This window comes from Oncorhynchus nerka, linkage group LG2 (assembly GCF_034236695.1).
Source record: "Oncorhynchus nerka isolate Pitt River linkage group LG2, Oner_Uvic_2.0, whole genome shotgun sequence".
NCBI classification, from domain to species: Eukaryota; Metazoa; Chordata; class Actinopteri; order Salmoniformes; family Salmonidae; genus Oncorhynchus; species Oncorhynchus nerka.
This window is the reverse complement of record NC_088397.1, coordinates 60,176,723-60,196,881: the sequence shown is the minus strand read 5'-3', so window position 1 is coordinate 60,196,881 and position 20,159 is coordinate 60,176,723. Positions and strand designations below refer to the sequence as shown.

The 20,159-nt window shown below is 42.3% G+C and overlaps 1 protein-coding gene across 1 annotated transcript in view; it reads right to left on the bottom strand.

Annotated features, from left to right (window-relative positions):
* The window catches only part of LOC115139038 (multiple epidermal growth factor-like domains protein 6), an 82,384-nt gene extending 73,282 nt beyond the window's left edge, over positions 1–9,102 (bottom strand). The window contains exons 1-3 of the mRNA XM_065021745.1: positions 8,830–9,102; positions 6,305–6,439; positions 1,615–1,724 (exon numbers count right to left, since the gene is read on the bottom strand). Of these exons, the coding sequence (XP_064877817.1) occupies positions 1,615–1,724; positions 6,305–6,439; positions 8,830–8,915 (331 nt within the window). The 5' untranslated portion in view covers positions 8,916–9,102. The remainder of the gene's footprint in view (positions 1–1,614; positions 1,725–6,304; positions 6,440–8,829) is intronic.
* Between the last annotated feature and the right edge of the window lie 11,057 nt (positions 9,103–20,159).

Here is a 20,159-nt window from a genome sequence, read left to right as displayed (position 1 = left end):
GCCAACATATTTCATCAGCCTCCTGGTGGAAGGGACTTTGGGGATCTTAGGCTCTTTCCCCTGTTGCCTCCATCATCCTCCAAATCCCACCAACATCAGCCGCCTCAGAGAGTAACTGGTCCTTGTTTGGGAACACACATACCAAAGCACGCAACAAGCTGACCAATACAAGGGTTGAAAATTGGTGGCCTTCTGGGCAAATTTGAGGCTTTTTGAGCCTGACAATGAGCCATCCTCAACAAGTTTGGAAAGTGACAGTGAAGATGAGGCCTCAGAGTCTGATGTTCAAGAGGTGGACATTGAGGAGGTCCAGGGAAAAGACATGGAAGCCTGAGAGGAAGACAACCAAAGCTTTAGTGTCTAAACTACCATTTCACAGATGTATGTTGAACAATTTTTGGGAGATGTAATGGATCATTGGGGATCATTCAATATTCCCTTTCCTTTGTTGTTCAGTGAAATCATCCCATGTGAAGAGTCAACTCATTTAATTACAGTTAAATTCGTAACTTAATTGCTTTTTTAAATTTCTATTGGAAGGATTTAATCATTTGCAATTATGTCTACTTATGATAAGGTAAAAGGTTCATGTTTCTGTCTTCATATGATATGGTAAATCTACTCAATGCAAAAAAACATCTACATTTAAATGGTATTAATATTAATTTGCATATATTCTTGTTAATTCCCATATATTCCCGTTAAGTCCCACGGAAAGTTTCCACCTCTGAATATTCCCCAAAATGTGCAACCTTAGTTGTGGCACAGGAGCCAGTTTTACTCGGGTCCATGGTGCAAGCCTCCAAACTTTACCACCAGTAACTACTACACCTCTGAGTCCGCTGACTCGGAATATGGTGCATGACTATGTGAGCGTGAGCCAAGATTCAACTGTGGAGCCACAACTACACCAGGAAGCAGTCAGCACATTGGAATTGGCAAACTCAACTGAACAATGAGGAGCACCTGTTCAGCCATGCCTTCGCTCTCTGGCCGCAGAAACCCACACCATCTCAGGACGCAAGGAGCCCTGTCGAGCCAAGTGTAGTTGAGCCAGATGTATAGGGAATTAGGTCTGCTGGTCACTCAACACTTTAACATGTCTGTAAGTTCATTGTCGTCTTTGGTAGAATGTAAAACAAGACATTGCAATGCAAACCTGGTTTAACAAAAATGTCAACAGTTGGTTATAAGCTTTCAACATGATTCAACACATTGGACCTTTGCCCAGTGTTGGTTGTGAACGTCACACTGTTGCACTGAGAAAGGCCTGACATTGACTCATAACAGCTGCACAGTGCAGTCAGTAGATGGCCTAAGTATCTCTTGACCTTACAACCTCTCCCTGAATGCTTTCCCAACTACCGCGGCTCCTGGCCCAGGGTGAGAGATGAGTTTGAGGCACCCTTCTATCCTCTCACGTGCCTATCGAGTATAACCTCGACTCCTGTGTAAGTGAGCATTCTCCCAAGAAAGATTACATTTGTACTGTACTAATAAACATATTCTGTATGCTGATAACAATAACCTGATTTGAAACATTAGGTGGTTGTGATACTTTAACACTGGAAACCTCAGTAATATGACGCAATAGAAGAATAGAGAAAGACTTACGATACAAGCAGCCAGCCTCTCCGTTGAGTTGAGACCATCCAGGACAGCACTTGTAAACCGCCCGGTAGTCTTGTCTGTAGACTTGTCTGTATGCTGTGTAATACGCTGTCCTGTTATCAAGGGAGACATGACATTATCAATTAATACAAATCAGATAATACAAAGCTAGTACACCAGATCCAGGTCTGTTGATCCTATAAAATCATTTGATGTTCTGATTTATGGCACAATGTCAAGGTGTGTGTTTGTGGTCACAAAGTCACAAAGTATAATAGTCAGTAAACAATTTCCCAGTCTTTTAAGTAACCCCTTGCAAAGTGTGAGACTGGCAGACTGAACGTCAGAGTAGGGTGTCTAACCCTGTAGTTTAGAAGCCCTCTCATGGCTCCACGGTCATTAAGCGTTGTGGGAAAACGTTTTGTTTATGGTGTGTAATTGAAGCTTTGGCTGCCTTCAAAGCTGCCTGCGTCTTTGTAACGCGGTAAATATATGAAGAAAGCCTAAACGGCACTTTGAAAAAACTCCCCAGAGAGTGAGGCGTGAGTCACAGAGACAGAGTCAGGGGTTAGCCGCAGGACTCTCCCTCACAGGTATGTACCTGGCCTCTGCTAAATACAGTAGGTACAGTGAGCTCCACAAGTATTGGGACATTGACACATTTGTTGTTGTTTTGGCTCTGTACTCCAGCACTTTGGATGTGAAATGATACAATGACTACGAGGATGAAGTGGAGACTGTCAGCTTTAATTTGAGGGTATTTACATCCATATCGGGTGAACCATTTAGAAATTATAGTACTTTTTGTACATAGTCCTCCCCTCCATGTGTATTATATGTGTATTAAAGTAGTCAAAAGTTTAGTATTTGGTTCCATATTCCTAGCACACAATGATAACATCAAGCTTGTGTTTCTACAAACTTGTTGGCTGCATTTGCTGTTTGTTTTGGTTGTGTTTCAGATTATTTTGTGTCCAATAGAAATTAATGGTATACAATGTATTGTCATTTTGGAGTCACTTTTATTGTAAATAAGAATAGCATATGTTTCTAAACACGTCTACAGTAATATGGATGTTACCATGATTACAGACAGTCCTGAATGAATCGTGAATAATGACGAGGGAGAAAGTTACAGACATACAAATATCATACCTTCCAAAAAATACTAACCTCCACTATTATTATAAAGTTGAGAGGTTAGCATGTCTTGGGGGTATGATATTTTTGCATCTGTAACTTTCTCAATCATCATTATTTTTTCCGATTCATTCAGGACTATCCATAATCATGGTAGCATCCACATCCACAAGTGTTTAGAGACATATTCTATTCTTAGCTTAGCTAGCCCTCCTGGAGAGCTGGGCTACATCTTCCACTTAGCACTATATGAGAGGGCTACTGTATTACAGAACAAAAACGAGGGAAGAGGAGAGGAACCAGAGGAGAGAGATTTTGCCAGATATTTAGGGGGATGAGGATGAAGCACTCTGTTTAAACAGCTTAGACATGAATACTGTTAAGACAACAAAAAAACTGCACAACAATTATCCATAGGTAATACATGCAATAGACCAGTGTTTCCCAAACTAGGGGTCACGACTCTGTTTTCTTCCTACAAATGTGGCTTTATCTTTTGAACCGTTTAAGCCTCAAAATATTATAACCCCATCACTGAAAGATAAGACTCCCAGGACACGTATGTGTCTTCTGTTTCCCTCTACAATGCCCACAAGCGGATCAGGACTCCTTAAAACAGAGTGGATAAGACCCGGCACTAAATAGACTAGGGGGAAAAGAACAGCATCAATGTTCTTTTCTACAAAGAAGATCCACAGGCGTACCGGATACCCCCGCAATGCGAGTTCTGATGGCCCTTGAACCTATCATAGATGTCAATCTTTTTAATTTAATAAATCATTTTGACAGTAACCCACCACTAAGTCTTTCATAAACCTTTTTAATTTCCATATGAATTAGGAAGTTAAGTGTTTTTCTTCTTGGGCTTCAGGAATGTGACTGAGAAAGTGCCTCAGGCCTTGAAAAATAAAGAATCTGATTGAAAGTAAGGGGATATTGGTGAACAAATGCCGTGGTCAAGGCTACAGCGGTGCCAGTGCAATGAGTGGAACTTACTCAGGTGTTCAAAAACACATATCAGACTGAGAGCCTAATGCTTACATAGGTAGTACTTTATGAGTTTTAGTTTAGAAAACAATCTCTTTGCAGGAGCGACAGTTACAGGGATGGTAAAAACAGCTTGATTGCCTTGGCAACATCAGGGAAACTGGGCAGAAGGCAGTGGTGCTTCAAATACAGCAGTTCAGCAACATCTTTAATTGAGCATCTCATCCTCCTTAATTGCCGGCCTCAACATGTTACAGAAAGAGATTAACTGTATAGGGAGCGATAGGGACAAGTCGTCTGGATCCTGGACAGCCAATAAATTGGCAGATGCAAACAGATTATCATATTTAGTTGACAACAGCTCTTGAGGGCTTTAACAAAAAAAGCCGTTTGTGATTTCGTTCATACTAGTGAAACAGCATTTGTGTTGTGTGGTTGCAATATCAACAGTCTCTTATCTCTGGTATAACTTGGCTTGCATCATTCAAGACTAAGTTTAAATTGTTTGCAGCGCAATGGACATATAATGCACAATGTCTCAAGAAAGACTGTCTGAGGGCCTCTCGAGTGGTACAGCGTTCCTAGGCACTGCCTCACAGTGCTTGAGGCGTCACTGCAGCCCTGGGTTCGATTCCAGGCTGTGTCACACCCGGCCTTGACCGGGAGACCCATGAGGCAGCGCACAATTGGCCCAGTGTTGTCCGGGTTAGGGGAGGGTTTGGCCGGCCAGGATTTCCTTGTCCCATCGTGTGCTAGTGACTCCTTGTGGCGGACCGGGCGCCTGCAAGTTGACTTTGGTTACCAGTTGTTTCTCCAACACATTGGTGCGGCTGGCTTTCGGGTTAAGCAAGCTCTCGATGGCTCTCAACCTTCCCCTCTCCCAAGTCCATAGGGGAGTTGCAGCGATGGGACAAGACTGTAACTACCAATTGGATATCACTAAAAAGGGATCATTTATTTTATTTTATTTTTATATAAAAAATCTAATAAAAATGTTAAAATATAAATAAAATATATACAAAATGAATAAAGGGAACAAGGCAACAGTAAACATGTTTTCCCCTACGAATGATGCAGCGCCCCCTCTTGGGCCAATTGAGATATTGCGTGTGACTAACACATTTCTGTTAATTACTACAGCTTCCGTCTTGGGCCAATCAGCGTAATATTGTAAATGCCGGATCTTCATGGTAAGACGCATCATTCACCCAAGTTTGGTCAAAATCGGGGCAGTGCTGTCTGTGAGATATCATGTGTGACTCCCCTCCCCGATATCATTGTGTGGGACAAAAAAAAGACACAGAGAGAGAAAGAAGCAGCAAGGAGCTCTTCAGGAGACCAGAGGAGTCTCTCAAGATGGATTTAATTTACCTTGAATATTGCAGCCCATTTTTGTAAGCCATTAGCCAGACAAAACTCACTGAGTTCAACAATAAATAGTGGCTGAATTTATCCTCAAGCCGACCACATTTTTCTCATTGTTAAGCTATTTGATATAATTTTTTATTAAAACAAACCAACACAGTCATGAGGAGTGCACGACAAGGCTTAATCCCCCCAGGAGGCTGACATGTTTTTGCATGGGTCCTAAGATCCTCAATAGAATTCTACAGCTGCACCATTGAGAGCATCTTGACTGGCTGTATCACTGCTTGGTATGGCAACTGCTTGGCATCTGACCACAAGGCGCAACAGAGGGTAGTGTGGACACCCGAGTACACCAGGACCTCTATACCAGGCAGTATCAGAGGAAGGCCCTAAACATTTTCAAAGACTCCAGCCACCCAAGTCATAGACTGTTTTCTCTGCTACTGCATGGCAAGAGGTACCAATGCACCAAGTTAAATAGTTAACCAAATAGCCACCCAGACTACCTGCATTGACACTTTTTGCAAAAACGTTTTTTGACTCATCACATATGCTGCTGATAGTTTACTATCTGTCACGTACATAACTACCTCTATTATCTCGTACCCCTGCACATCAGCTCGGTACTGGTACCTCCTGTATATAACCAAGTTATCGTTACTCATTGTGGGTATCTGTTATTATTACGTGTTTTACTTTTCTATTACTTTCAGCATTGTTGGGAATGGCCATAAGTAACATTTCACTGTTACTCCTCACCTGTTGTTTACAAAGCATGTGATGAATAAAGTGCTATTTGATTTAATAGAGGAATGGATGGATAGAGGAATGGATGGATAGATGAATGGATGGATAGAGGAATGGATGGACAGAGGAATGGATGGATAGAGGAATGGATGGACAGAGGAATGGATGGATAGAGGAATGGATGGATAGAGGAATGGATGGATAGAGGAATGGATGGACAGAGGAATGGATGGATAGAATAATGGATGGATAGAGGAATGGATGGATAGAGGAATGGATGGATAGAGGAATGGATGGATAGAGGAATGGATGGATAGAGGAATGGATGGATAGAGGAATGGATGGACAGAGGAATGGATGGATAGAGGAATGGATGGATAGAGGAATGGATGGATAGAGGAATGGATGGATAGAGGAATGGATGCATGCCTGAATTAAGAGCAGGACTCACCTTCTCTCGTATCCCATGCACCAGTTCTGTCCTAGGCAGCCTTGCTTCCAGACCTTGACCATGCGTGTGAAGGCCTGCACACAGGGCTGCCTTTGGGCAACGAGCATCACTTCCCGCTCTGCACACACGTTGGGCCTGAAAGAGGGCAGCGGCAAAAAACATTGAACAAATCAAGCTGTTTTTAAAATATTGTGTCCTATAGCATGGGGAAATAAATCAAATGTGACTCTGGATGAAAATAATAATGATGTTGGTGTTTAACATTAGGGCTGTTTTCCTAAAGAAATTACACCCGCTTCATGTTTGTTTCCTTGCCACGATACAAACCTCTAGCGCAACATTGGTATTGTCCCGGCCCTACTGTACCATGTAGTGCAACACCCTTGTGGGGATTACTTAAAGTAAAAAATGACAGTGCCCACGCTGTCTGCTAATACGTATTCCTCAGGCATTACTGTTTATATCGCTAAACATGGCAGCACAAGACACTGCCTGCAGCAAGAATTCAATCCTTCAACATTCACTAAGACAGTACCTGATACTACAGTATGTCAAAATATTGACCAAAGAAGAGAAGAATACATGGTCATACAAACTGATTTGGCTGTGTATTTTTATAGATTTATAAACCAGGTGCCATCAGTGCCATAGATCCCATCGCAACATATTCCCTGCATTGTAAAGCATCTAAAAGCGTCTCAATGTGCCATACCATCCCTCTAACATTAAGAAGTGTTTCAGTACCTCTCTAGCAGCAGAAAGTGCAGTATGTCTAATCATTTAGGAGCAGCTCTGTAATTCCATTTCCAGACGTGTCTCGTCTCTGGAATAGTGTGTATGTCTGATATATCTGTAAAAACCTTCAGTTGGTGATGCTAATACTGGATCTACTAGCCCTAGACTGGTAATGGTTTCATGGTAATGGTCTTACGGTAATGGTCTCATGGTAATGGTCTTACGGTAATGGTCTTACGGTAATGGTCTCATGGTAATGGTCTCATGGTAATGATCTCATTGTAATGGTTTCATGGTAATGGTCTTACGGTAATGGTCTCATGGTAATGGTCTTATGGTAATGGTCTTACGATAATGGTATCATGGTAATGGTCTCACGGTAATGGTCTTATGGTAATGGTTTCATGGTAATGGTCTTACGGTAATGGTCTCATGGTAATGGTCTTACGGTAATGGTCTTACGGTAGTGGTCTCATGGTAATGGTATCATGGTAATGGTCTTACGGTAATGGTCTCATAGTAATGATCTCATTGTAATGGTTTCATGGTAATGGTCTTACGGTAATGGTCTCATGGTAATGGTCTTACAGTAATGGTCTCATGGTAATGGTCTCATGGTAATGGTCTCATGGTAATGGTCTTACGGTAGTGGTCTCATGGTAATGGTCTCATGGTAATGGTCTCATGGTAATGGTCTTACGGTAATGGTCTCATGGTAATGGTCTCATGGTAATGATCTCATTGTAATGGTTTCATGGTAATGGTCTTACGGTAATGGTCTCATGGTAATGGTCTTACAGTAATGGTCTCATGGTAATGGTCTCATGGTAATGGTCTCATGGTAATGGTCCCATGGTAATGGTCTCACGGTAATGATCTTACGGTAATGGTCTCATGGTAATGGTCTTACGGTAATGGTCTCATGGTAATGGTCTCACGGTAATGATCTTACGGTAATGGTCTCATGGTAATGGTCTCATGGTAATGGTCCCACGGTAATGGTCTCACGGTAATGATCTTACGGTAATGGTCTCATGGTAATGGTCTTACAGTAATGGTCTTACAGTAATGGTCTTACAGGCCCTCTAAGAATACTCATTATTTCTCACTATAAGGCAATGACAGGGTCATTACAGCTGAACAATTAAAAATCTCTGAGATTTATATCATCCTTTTCATGAAGTCAGATTTATCAGAAGCCCCTCATCTCTGACTTATTTCACCTGCTACTCTGGCATGCTCTCTATTATAGGGAAACGTAGAGGCGTCTCACGAATGCTGCATCATTAATCCGCCCTGAGATCATGTGTAATTATGTAAAGGTATACCATTACAGTGCATGTTGAGAGAGAAACTAGAGTATTCTTATGACAACACTGTCATAGTTCAAGGTACATTCCTTTATGAGAAATGTACAAAATACAGGCTTAGAGTTGACTGGTTGTTGTCTGTGTCGTTTAACTATGCACACCCAGGTATAGGACACAATGTTACTCCTTTCAATGCAAACACCTCTAGAGTAAAACATGAAATATTTAAATATATATGAATTGATAAATTAATATTCAAATCTAATATTTCAACTAACGAAAGTTGTAAAATAATCATAAATTGCTTAATATGTCAAAAGATATTGGATTTTGGTTATATGTCAAGCTCAAATAAATAGCAGCAGTAGAAACAAGTGAAATTTTACCAGAAGTTTTATAATGTAGGTTACAGTGACTGTAAAATGTATTATCATGCAAAAACAATGTAAGTCAAAACAACGACAGCTTATAAAAACGTACATGTATGGTTGGAGATTTCCATAGCGGGACACTGCGTAAATCGCGTCGATAAATATAAAAAGTATTGAAACAAAGATAAAATCCATATTCACGTTGTGTTGAACGTATCAATATTTTGCGTATGCATTAATCCGTAGAAATGTAGCGACATTGACGCATGTTTTAGCGAAAGCAAAACCAGTAGCCAATTTACTGGAGAAAAAAATGAACACACGCATCACGGTTACACTTCAAACAGAGTGAGGAGCAGAGTCAATCCCACACCAAAAGAGATGCAGCCATACATCCCGTAGAAAGTGGCGCTTGGAGCTCGAGCCTTACTGGTTTAGCCTACCACATGCAGATGTTGAACGCACATGCGTGCGCAATGGCTTATCGCCACCGAGTGAGTGGGGGTATTGCTCCTTTGAAGAGCCAATGGATCGTTTCAATGAAATGGATGTCTAAAATTAGACTGAAATGGTAGCTTTTTCCACAAATGTTTTGTAACAGGTTGCAAGTTACAACTGTGTTCTTTTCTTCAGATATAGCCTGCTCATGTGATTGGATATGAGGGCCCCTTCGGCTACAATAAAACAATTAGTTCTAGGCCATTACTTTCCAGACAATGGCAGCAGGTAGAGGTTACTGACAAAATAAAGGAAACACCAACATAAGGTGTCTTAATAAGGCATGGTGTGCCTTGGCATATATTCCACAAGTTTCTTGAACTCTATTGGGGGGGGATGTGACATTCTTCCAGGAGAAATTCCATCATTTGGTGTTTTGTTGATGGTGGTGGAAAACACTGTCTCAGGCACTGCTCCAGAATCTCCCATATGTGTTCAACTGGGTTGAGATCTGATGACTGACACCCACACACTTTAACCCCTTATACTCCTGTAAGACCCCTCTTTCAAAGTCAGGGATCTCTTCTTCTAGCCATGGTAGGCAAAATAATGGGCAACTGGGCATTTTTATACATGACCCTAAGCACGGTGGGATGTTTCAATTGCTTAATTAACTCAGGAACCACACCTGTGTGGAAGCACCTGCTTTCAATATACTTTGTATCTCTCATTCACTCAAGTGTTTCTTTTAATGACATGTTTCCTTAATTACATGTGGGAACAGAGCAGTTTTCAATTCAGCAGACCCGTTTCAATTCAGGGGCAATGTGTTAGAAACAGTGGTATCCACTGCTTCCTAATCCTACCCAAAGAGGAACCTATAGTTGTAATAGAACAGAGAGACAAAGGAGGAGATATGCCACAGTGCGTTATGAAGGAGGACTGAGGCTGGTCAAGCTGCACAGGTCAGTGCAGGCACAGCTGATGCTGCCTGTGGTCATAGGGCCAGAGGCAGAGCAAAGTTACTGCTGCTCTCCAAGTAAAGCCCCCTATGCATGCATCTAGTTTAATGACCCAAGGTCCCGAAGGTCAATGCCATACATGGTCTAAACTATCTACATTTATAATTTGCTCAGATAAAAATATTTGGTTTAACTATTAATTTAAACAAAATCTCAGAAAGATATGTGTCAAAAGTATTGCCACCCCCTGTTTTCAATACTTTATAGACACCAACCATACCAACCACTTTGCTGATATAGTTCATTAAGATAAGTAGCCTATACTAGAGAAATGTTTTACATTTAAATTTTAAATTAAATAAGTTTGCTAATATGGGTGATTGTTAAGACAATTTATATCTACAACAACAGTAGTCATAGTTTAAAGAGTAATAAAAAATACATTTGTGCACATTGATGTTCTATCGTTCTATTCGTTATCGCATCAATTCAGGCAATTTATCGCAACATGGATTTTTGTCCATATCACCCAGCTCTACTTTGAGCACCTTCCACTTCCGAGGATAAGGGCACATTCTATGATTGTTCCGTGCGATTGGGAGGAATCTTAGACAATTCCTCCATACAGAATCTGATCAGATCCTTGATATCCTTCAGTCTGCGATTATAGACTGCCCTCTTCAATTCAAACCACAGGTTTTCAATGAGGTTCATGTTAGCAGACAGATGGCCATTGCAAAATGTTGATTTTATGGTCAATTAACCATATCTTGGTGGATTTGTATGTGTGCTTGGGGTCATTGTATTGATGGAAGATCCACTTGTGGCCAAGTTTCAGCCTCCTGGAAGAGGCAACCTGGTTTTTGACTAAAATGTCCAGGGGCCTCATTTATAAACGTTGTGTAGCCCACGTACAAAATAGGCCACAAAATATGCCTGCGCCAGTTTTCACACAAATGTTGGCATTTATAAAATCTTATTTTCCTCACGCAAACTTTAGACCATGCCTACGCACAGTTTCTAGTGGTTGAAATATTGCATTGCAAGAAGGCCCAAGTAGCCTGGTAGCCTTGTGCAAATGGGGAATACATGATGAATTTCTTATTCATAAATATTTAAAAAACTGGAAGCTAAATATAATAACAAGATGCAATTATTTGCCATTAGTGAGAATTTGCCATGCATTCTAAAATAACTAGAAATATTTATAGTTATTATATTTCTTATTATTCATTTCACTTCCATGATCATTGCATAATAAATTCCTCACCTTTTCTGACTGTGATGGTTTCATACTCGAAAAAGCCTATAGACCTACAACAAATTAGGATAGGTTACCATTCGTCCCATCGCTCATTTAATTTGACCCATTTCACAGTAGTAAATAGATAAACTAATTCAAGTATTTTTCTCTATGCGATCCATCCACATTTTAACAGTACAACAGTTGGTTCACCTTTCCCATTGCCGTTTGTTAGCCTACATCTGATGTCAAATTCTCGTAGACAATATTGAATTAATAAACATAATTACATACAGCCTACCTATCATGTCCATTGCATAATAAATTGCTCACATTTTCTGGCCATGATGAGTTCATATTCCCGGAAGTAGCCATAAAACAAATTACCACGGGCATCTCTAATTTCCATGGGTTTATTAGAAAGGCTATTAAAATGTCACGTTTTTGTTCTATGCATTCGAAACGGAGTGCGGTTTATAGCATACAGTCGAATTTAACAGGCGAACAGTCAGTTGATATTTTGCATTGAAGAGTGTAGGCTACAACTGTAAGTAGGCCTAATGAAGTTAAAAAATATATATATAATATATAAATATATAGTATATAATGTTTCAGAATGCAGCATATTTAGTTTTGGGAAAAAGTTTAAACAGTCTGTTTACAGGTCCACAACAATTTGCAATTGTGTTTGTCTTTCAGAAACGGTCAGATACAGCAAGTGTCACTGCAAAATCAAACTTTCTGCAAACACCTCCAAAGAAGCTAGTTTCCCATTATATTTAGATGCTGTCTTGGCATAATTCCAATACTTCCTAACTATATAGCAAATAAGGGCTCATTGTCACCATAGAAGGTGAATGATGGGCATTTTTCAGGAGGAGCTATAATGCTCGTTCAAGCTTGCACAATTTTACAACAGGTCTGATTTATAACGGGAAACATGCATATGTATGGCATGCGCCAAGTTAATAAAACTCAATGTTTTTGTGAGTGTGAAGTCTTTTCAGAAATGTAGCATGCAGATATTTAGTGTACAATTAACGTAAAGGTTATAAATGAGGCCCCTGTACTTGGTAGAGTTAATGATGTCATTGACCTTATTAAGATCCCCAGGACCAGTGGAAGGAAAACACCCCATAACATCAATGATCCACCACCAATATTTTACAGTAGGTATGAGAGGTTCTTTTCTGCATATGCATCCAAACCCACAACTGGTGTGCTTGGCCAAAGACGTCTATTTTCGTCTAATCTGACCATAGCACCTGGTTCCAATCCAAGTGCCAATATGGTTTAGCAGACTCCAGGCATCTACGTTTGTTGGTAGCTCTCATTAGAGGATCTTTTACAGCAGCACTTGCAAATTGTTTATTGGCAATTGTAGATGGGGGGGGGGGGCGTTTTTACCCATTGCCTGATTTTTGAATGTCAACCACCATTTAGCTCTTTTCATTTGTGAGTTATTTGCCTTTCTCAATGGTGATGGATGAAAAATAGATCTTACATTTGTACATTTTAATATATCAGTAAAACAGGAAGTCATAGAAGACCACAATACATTCCCTTTAACTTAGATTAACTTAAACAAGTATAATGTTAATGCATATTTTATTTTGTTTGATTTTATTTATAAGAATCTTCAGGGGTGCCAATAATTTGAGATTTTGTATTTACTTGTTAAACATTCTTTACCTGAACAATTGTATTAGTATACAATCTTATAATTGTATTTTTGCATACAATATAGGTCAGTATTTGTATATAATCTATTTTATACATTTCTTTTTGCAAATATTTATCAAGGGTGCCAGTCATTTTGGAGGTGACTGTAATTACCACTGCAATGGATATAATGGGTAGCATAGCCTACATGGGGCTATGGATTGTTCTTCTACAATAGTTATACATCATTTGAAGATATTGTCCTGATATAATTAACATTTTTTAAATAGCCTACCAAATTACATTAGGAACACCTTCCTATTGAGTTGCACCCCCTTTTGCACCCAGAATAACCTCAATTTATTGTGGAATGGACTCTACAAGGTGTCGAAAGCATATTGACTCCAATGCTTCCCATAGTTGTGTCAAGTTGGCTGGATGTCCTTTGGGTGGTGGACCATTCTTGATACATACAGAACACTTTTGAGCATTAAAAACCCAGCAGTGCTGCAGTTCTTGACACACTCAAACTGGTGCGCCTGGCACCTATACTACCATACCCCGTTCAAAGACACTTAAATTGTTTGTCTTGCCCATTCACCCTCTAAATGGCACACATACACAATCAATGTCTAAATTGTCTTAAGGCTTAAAAATCATTCTTTAAACCTTCTCCCCTTCAGCCATTCTATACTGTGACATCAAATTCTATAATGACACTTATCATTTGGAACATTTTTAAAATGTCAACAGAAGCCATAACTACATCAATGGTATTGTAGGCTTCTGTTGACATTTTAAAAACGTTCCAAATCATAAAAAAGTGTAATTATGGAATTTGATCAAGATCATGGGTTAAGGATGTTACAGATTCTGAAACAGAATAATTTATTGATCAAATTGTATAATGACACCTTTTTATCATTTGGAACATTCTTAAAATGTCAACAGAAGCCATATATAACTACATCAGGGGTATTCAACCGGGGTCCGTGGTCCCCAAGGGGTCCGCCGAGGTACTGCAGGGGGTCCGCAGAAATATAAAAATAAAAGTGGATTAAATACCTACAGTAGGAAAAATGAAAATATCTTCTTACTAATGATGCCAACTTTATTTGTCAACTCCTAATATTGATCAAATTACACTCATTGGAGCCAATTACACTCACTGAAGTACCTGGCATATGCATTGGAAAAACACCCGGAAATAGGGTGCCAGTGTGAACTGTTGCTGGCTGATGGTAGGCTTTCTTGACTTGGACATACATTTTGCCAACACATGGCTAACCTTTGTTTAACCAGCTAAACTGTAACAGGTGTGTGTTGGTGGCAGGGAAGTCAGGCGCAGGAGAACAAATTTGGTATAATTGCCCCCCATCTATCTTCAGAGCTCGTGCTGCTAGGCGACCTAAACTGGAACATGCTTAACACCCCAGCCATCCTACAATCTAAACTTGATGCCCTCAATCTCACACAAATTATCAATGAACCTACCAGGTACCTCCCCAAAGCCTTAAACACGGGCACCCTCATAGATATCATCCTAACCAACTTCCCCTCTAAATACACCTCTGCTGTCTTCAACCAAGATCTCAGCGATCACTGCCTTATTGCCTGCATCCGTAATGGGTCAGCGGTCAAACGACCTCCACTCATCACTGTAAAACGCTCCCTGAAACACTTCAGCGAGCAGGCCTTTCTAATCGACCTGGCCGGGGTATCCTGGAAGGATATTGATCTCATCCCGTCAGTAGAGGATGCCTGGATATTTTTTTGAAATGCCTTCCTAACCATCTTAAATAAACATGCCCCATTCAAGAAATTTAGAACCAGGAACAGATATAGCCCTTGGTTCTCCCCAGACCTGACTGCCCTTAACCTCTTCAACCTATGGGGGCGCTATGTCATTATTGGATAAAAAAACGTGCCCGTTTTAAGCGCAATATTTTGTCACGAAAAGATGCTCAACTATGCATATAATTGGCAGCTTTGGAAAGAAAACACTCTGACGTTTTCAAAACTGCAAAGATATTATCTGTGAGTGCCCCAGAAATGATGCTACAGGCGAAACCAAGATGTAACCTCAAACAGGAAATGAGCTGAATTTTTGAAGCTCTGTTTTACTATCGTCTCCTTATATGGCTGTGAATGTGCTGTGAACGAGCTTATGCTCTCTGCCGTTCGTCCAAGATGTCTGCAGCATTGTGACGTATTTGTAGGCATATCATTGGAAGATTGGCCATAAGAGACTACATTTGCCAGGTGTCCGCCTGGTGTCCTTTGTCTAAATTGGTGCGCAATTCTCAGTAGCACTCATTTTACCATGCGATACAGAAGGAGAAGCACACTTCTAGGAACGATACATCATTGAAGAGATATGTAGAAAAACACCTTGAGGATTGATTCTAAACAACGTTTGCCATGTTTCAGTCGATATTATGGAGTTATTTTGGAAAAAGTTCTGCGTTTTTATAACTGAATTCTCGTTTTTTTTTGGTAGCCAAACATGACGCAGAAAACGGACCGATTTCTCCTGCACAAATAATCTTTCAGGAAAACTGAACATTTGCTATCTAACTGAGAGTCTCCTCATTGAAAACATCCGAAGTTCTTCAAAGGTAAATGATTTATTGAATGTTTTTGCTGTTTTTTGTGAAAATGTTGCCTGGTGATGCTAACGCTAAATGCTAATGCTAAATGCTAATGCTAAATGCTAAATGCTAGTTTTGCTATGGTAGAGAAGCATATTTTTGAAAATCTGAGATGACAGTGTTGTTAACAAAAGGCTAAGCATGAGAGCTAGCATATTGATTTCATTTCATTTGCGATTTTCATGAATAGTTAACGTTGCGTTATGGTAATGGTCTTGAGGCTGTAGTCAAGATCCCGGATTCGGGTTGGCTCGACGCAAGTAGTTAACCTACACAAAAACATCCTATGGCGTTCTGCATTAGCATCGAACAGCCCCCGTGATATGCAGCTGGACCCTTTCTTTCTAAAAATGATCTGCCGAAATTGTTGCCACCCCTATTACTAGCCTGTTCAACCTTTCTTTCGTGTCGCCTGAGATTCCCAAAGATTGGAAGGCAGCTGCGGTCATCCCCCTCTTCAAAGGGGGGGACACTCTTGACCCAAACTGCTACAGACCTATATCTATCCTACCATGCCTTTCTAAGGTCTTCGAAAGCCAAGTCAACAAACAGATTACCGACCATTTCGAATCTCACCATACCTTCTCTGCAATCTGGTTTCAGAGCTGGTCATGGGTGCACCTCAGCCACGCTCAAGGTCCTAAACGATATCTTATCCACCATCGATAAGAAACATTACTGTGCAGCCGTTTTCATTGATCTGGCCAAGGCTTTCGACTCTGTCAATCACCACATCCTCATCGGCAGACTCGACAGCCTTGGTTTCTCAAATGATTGCCTCGCCTGGTTCACCAACTACTTCTCTGATAGAGTTCAGTGTGTCAAATCGGAGGGTCTGCTGTCCGGACCTCTGGCAGTCTCTATGGGGGTGCCACAGGGTTCAATTCTTGGACCGACTCTCTTCTCTGTATACATCAATGAGGTCGCTCTTGCTGCTGGTGAGTCTCTGATCCACCTCTACGCAGACGACACCATTCTGTATACTTCTGGCCCTTCTTTGGACACCGTGTTAACAACCCTCCAGGCAAGCTTCAATGCCATACAACTCTCCTTCCGTGGCCTCCAATTGCTCTTAAATACAAGTAAAACTAAATGCATGCTCTTCAACCGATCGCTACCTGCACCTACCCGCCTGTCCAACATCACTACTCTGGACGGCTCTGACTTAGAATACGTGGACAACTACAAATACTTAGGTGTCTGGTTAGACTGTAAACTCTCCTTCCAGACCCATTTCAAACATCTCCAATCCAAAGTTAAATCTAGAATTGGCTTCCTATTTCGCAAACAAAGCATCCTTCACTCATGCTGCCAAACATACCCTTGTAAAACTGACCATCCTACCAATCCTCGACTTTGGCAATGTCATTTACAAAATAGCCTCCAATACCCTACTCAACAAATTGGATGCAGTCTATCACAGTGCAATCCGTTTTGTCACCAAAGCCCCATATACTACCCACCATTGCGACCTGTACGCTCTTGTTGGCTGGCCCTCGCTTCATACTCATGGCCAAACCCACTGGCTCCATGTCATCTACAAGACCCTGCTAGGTAAAGTCCCCCCTTATCTCTGCTCGCTGGTCACCATAGCATCTCCCACCTGTAGCACACCCTCCAGCAGGTATATCTCTTTAGTCACCCCCAAAACCAATTCTTTCTTTGCCAATGACTGGAACGAACTACAAAAATCTCTGAAACTGGAAACACTTATCTCCCTCACTAGCTTTAAGCACCAACTGTCAGAGCAGCTCACAGATTACTGCACCTGTATATAGCCCACCCATAATTTAGCCCAAACAACTACCTCTTTCCCAACTGTATTTAATTAATTTATTTATTTTGCTCCTTTGCACCCCAGTATCTCTTATTTTTATTTCTACTTTGCACATTCTTCCATTGCAAAACTACCATTCCAGTGTTTTACTTGCTATATTGTATTTACTTTGCCACCATGGCCTTTTTTGCCTTTACCTCCCTTCTCACCTCATTTGCTCACATTGTATATAGACTTGTTTATACTGTATTATTGACTGTATGTTTGTTTTACTCCATGTGTAACTCTGTGTTGTTGTATCTGTCGAACTGCTTTGCTTTATCTTGGCCAGGTCGCAATTGTAAATGAGAACTTGTTCTCAACTTGCTTACCTGGTTAAATAAAGGTGAAAAAAAATAAACAGAGTCGTTTATTAAGTGCTCACAAAACTCAGAAAACCAAAATGTACAAAATAATAAAAGTGGGTACAAAACCCGTCGCACACCAAAACATAACTCGCACATACATACAATCAAACAATCTCCGACAAGGACATGAGGGGAAACAGAGGGTTAAATACACAACATGTAATTGATGGGATTGGAACCAGGTGTGAAGCAAGACAAGACAAAACCAATGGAAAATGAAAAATGGATCAGTGAAGGCTAGGAGGTTGGTGACGTCGACCGCCGAACAATGCCGAAGAAGGAGAGGAAGTCGTGACAGTACCCCCGCCCCCCTGACGCGCGGCTCCATCAGCTTGTCGACACCGACCTCGGGGACGACACGGAGGGCGAGGCGCAGGGCGATCCGGATGGAGACGGTGGAAATCTCGCAACATAGAAGGATCCAACACGTCCTCCACCGGAACCCAGCATCTCTCCTCCAGACCATACCCCTCCCAGTCCACGAGGTACTGAAGGCCCCTTGCCCAACGTCTCAAATCCAGTACAAAACGAACACAGTACGCCAGGGCCCCCTCAATGTCCAGAGGGGGGAGGAACCTCCCACACCCCAGACTCCTGGAGCAGGCCAGCCCCCACCGGCCTGAGGAGAGACACATGGAACGAGGGGTTAATGCGGTTATCGGGGGGAAGCTGTAACCTATAACAAACCTCATTCAGTCTCCTCAGGACTTTAAATGGCCCCACAAACTGTGGACCCAGCTTCTGACAGGGCAGGCGGAGGGGCAGGTTTCGGGTCGAGAGCCAGACCCATTCCCCCGGTGCCTCACTGCGGTGACGGTCTGCGCCAACTTTTTGGCACGGCGTGCTGAAGGTGGACATGGGCAGCATCCCATGTTTCCTCTGCGTGCTTGAACCAGTCGTCCACCGCAGGAGCCTCGGTCTGACTCTGATGCTAAGGAGCCAGAACCGGCTGTTACCCCAGTAAACACTGGAAGGGAGAGAGATTAGTGGTGGATTAGTGGCCCTCCAGACCCTCGATGTGAACTGTGGACCCCGATCAGACACTATATCCTCAGGCACCCCGTAGTGCCAGAAGACGTGTGTAAACAGAGCCTCCGCAGTCTGTAGGGCCGTAGGGAGTCTGGGCAAAGGTAGAAAACGACAGGACTTAGAAGAAAACGAACCACAACGACCAGGATCGGGATGTTACCCTGTGAAGGAGGAAGATCAGTCAGGAAATCTACCGACAGGTGCGACCACGGCCGTTGTGGAACGGGTAAGGGTTGTAACTTACCTCTGAGCAGGTGCCTAGGAGCCTTACACTGAGTGCACACCGAGCAGGAGGAAACATAAACCCTCATGTCCTTTGCCAAGGGAGGCCACCAGTACTTCCCACTCAGACAGCGCACCGTCCGACCGATCCCAGGATGACCAGAGGGGGGTGACGTGTGGGCCCAATAGATCAGCCAGTCGCGGACAGCAGACAGAACGTACAAACGTCCAGCTGGACACTGGAGGGGAGCCAGCTCCCACGCTACCGGCACCACCAGGCAATAGGCTGGGAGTATGGGAGTGGGATCCATGGGCCGCTCCTCTGTGTCATACAGCCAGGACAATGTGTCTGACTTAACATTCTGAGAGCCTGGTCTGTAGGAAAGGGTAAACACAAAATGGGTGAAAAACATGGCCCACCTAGCCTGGCGAGGGTTCAGTCTCCTTGCCTCCTGGATGCACTCCAGATTGTGGTGGTCAGTCCAGATGAGAAAAGGGTGTTTAGCCCCCTCAAGCCAATGTCTCCATGCATTCAAGGCCTTGACGACAGCCAACAGCTCCCGGTCCCCCACATCATAGTTTCGCTCCGCTTCTGTGGCGTACCCGAGCGCTGAGAGAGTACCGGGCCAACACGGGAGCCAAGGTAAACAGAGCCCTCAGGTGACTAAAAGCCCTGTCCACCTCAGCTGACCACTGCAAGCGCACCGGGCCCCCCTTCAGCAGTGAGGTAATGGGAGCCGCTACCTGACCAAAACCCCGGATAAACCTCTGGTAGTAATTGGCAAACCCTAAAAACCGCTGCACCCCCTTTACCGTGCAATGCGGTCACTCTCCATCTCCACCCCTGAAGTGGAAATGCAATACCCTAGGAAGGAGATGGACTGTTGGAAGAACAGGAATTTCTCAGCCTTGACATACAGGTCATGCTTCAACAGGCGACCAAGCACTCTGCGCACCAGGGACACATGCTCAGCGTGTGTAGCAGAGTATATCAGAATGTCATCAATATACTCCACTACACCCTGCCCGTACAGGTCCCTGAAAATGT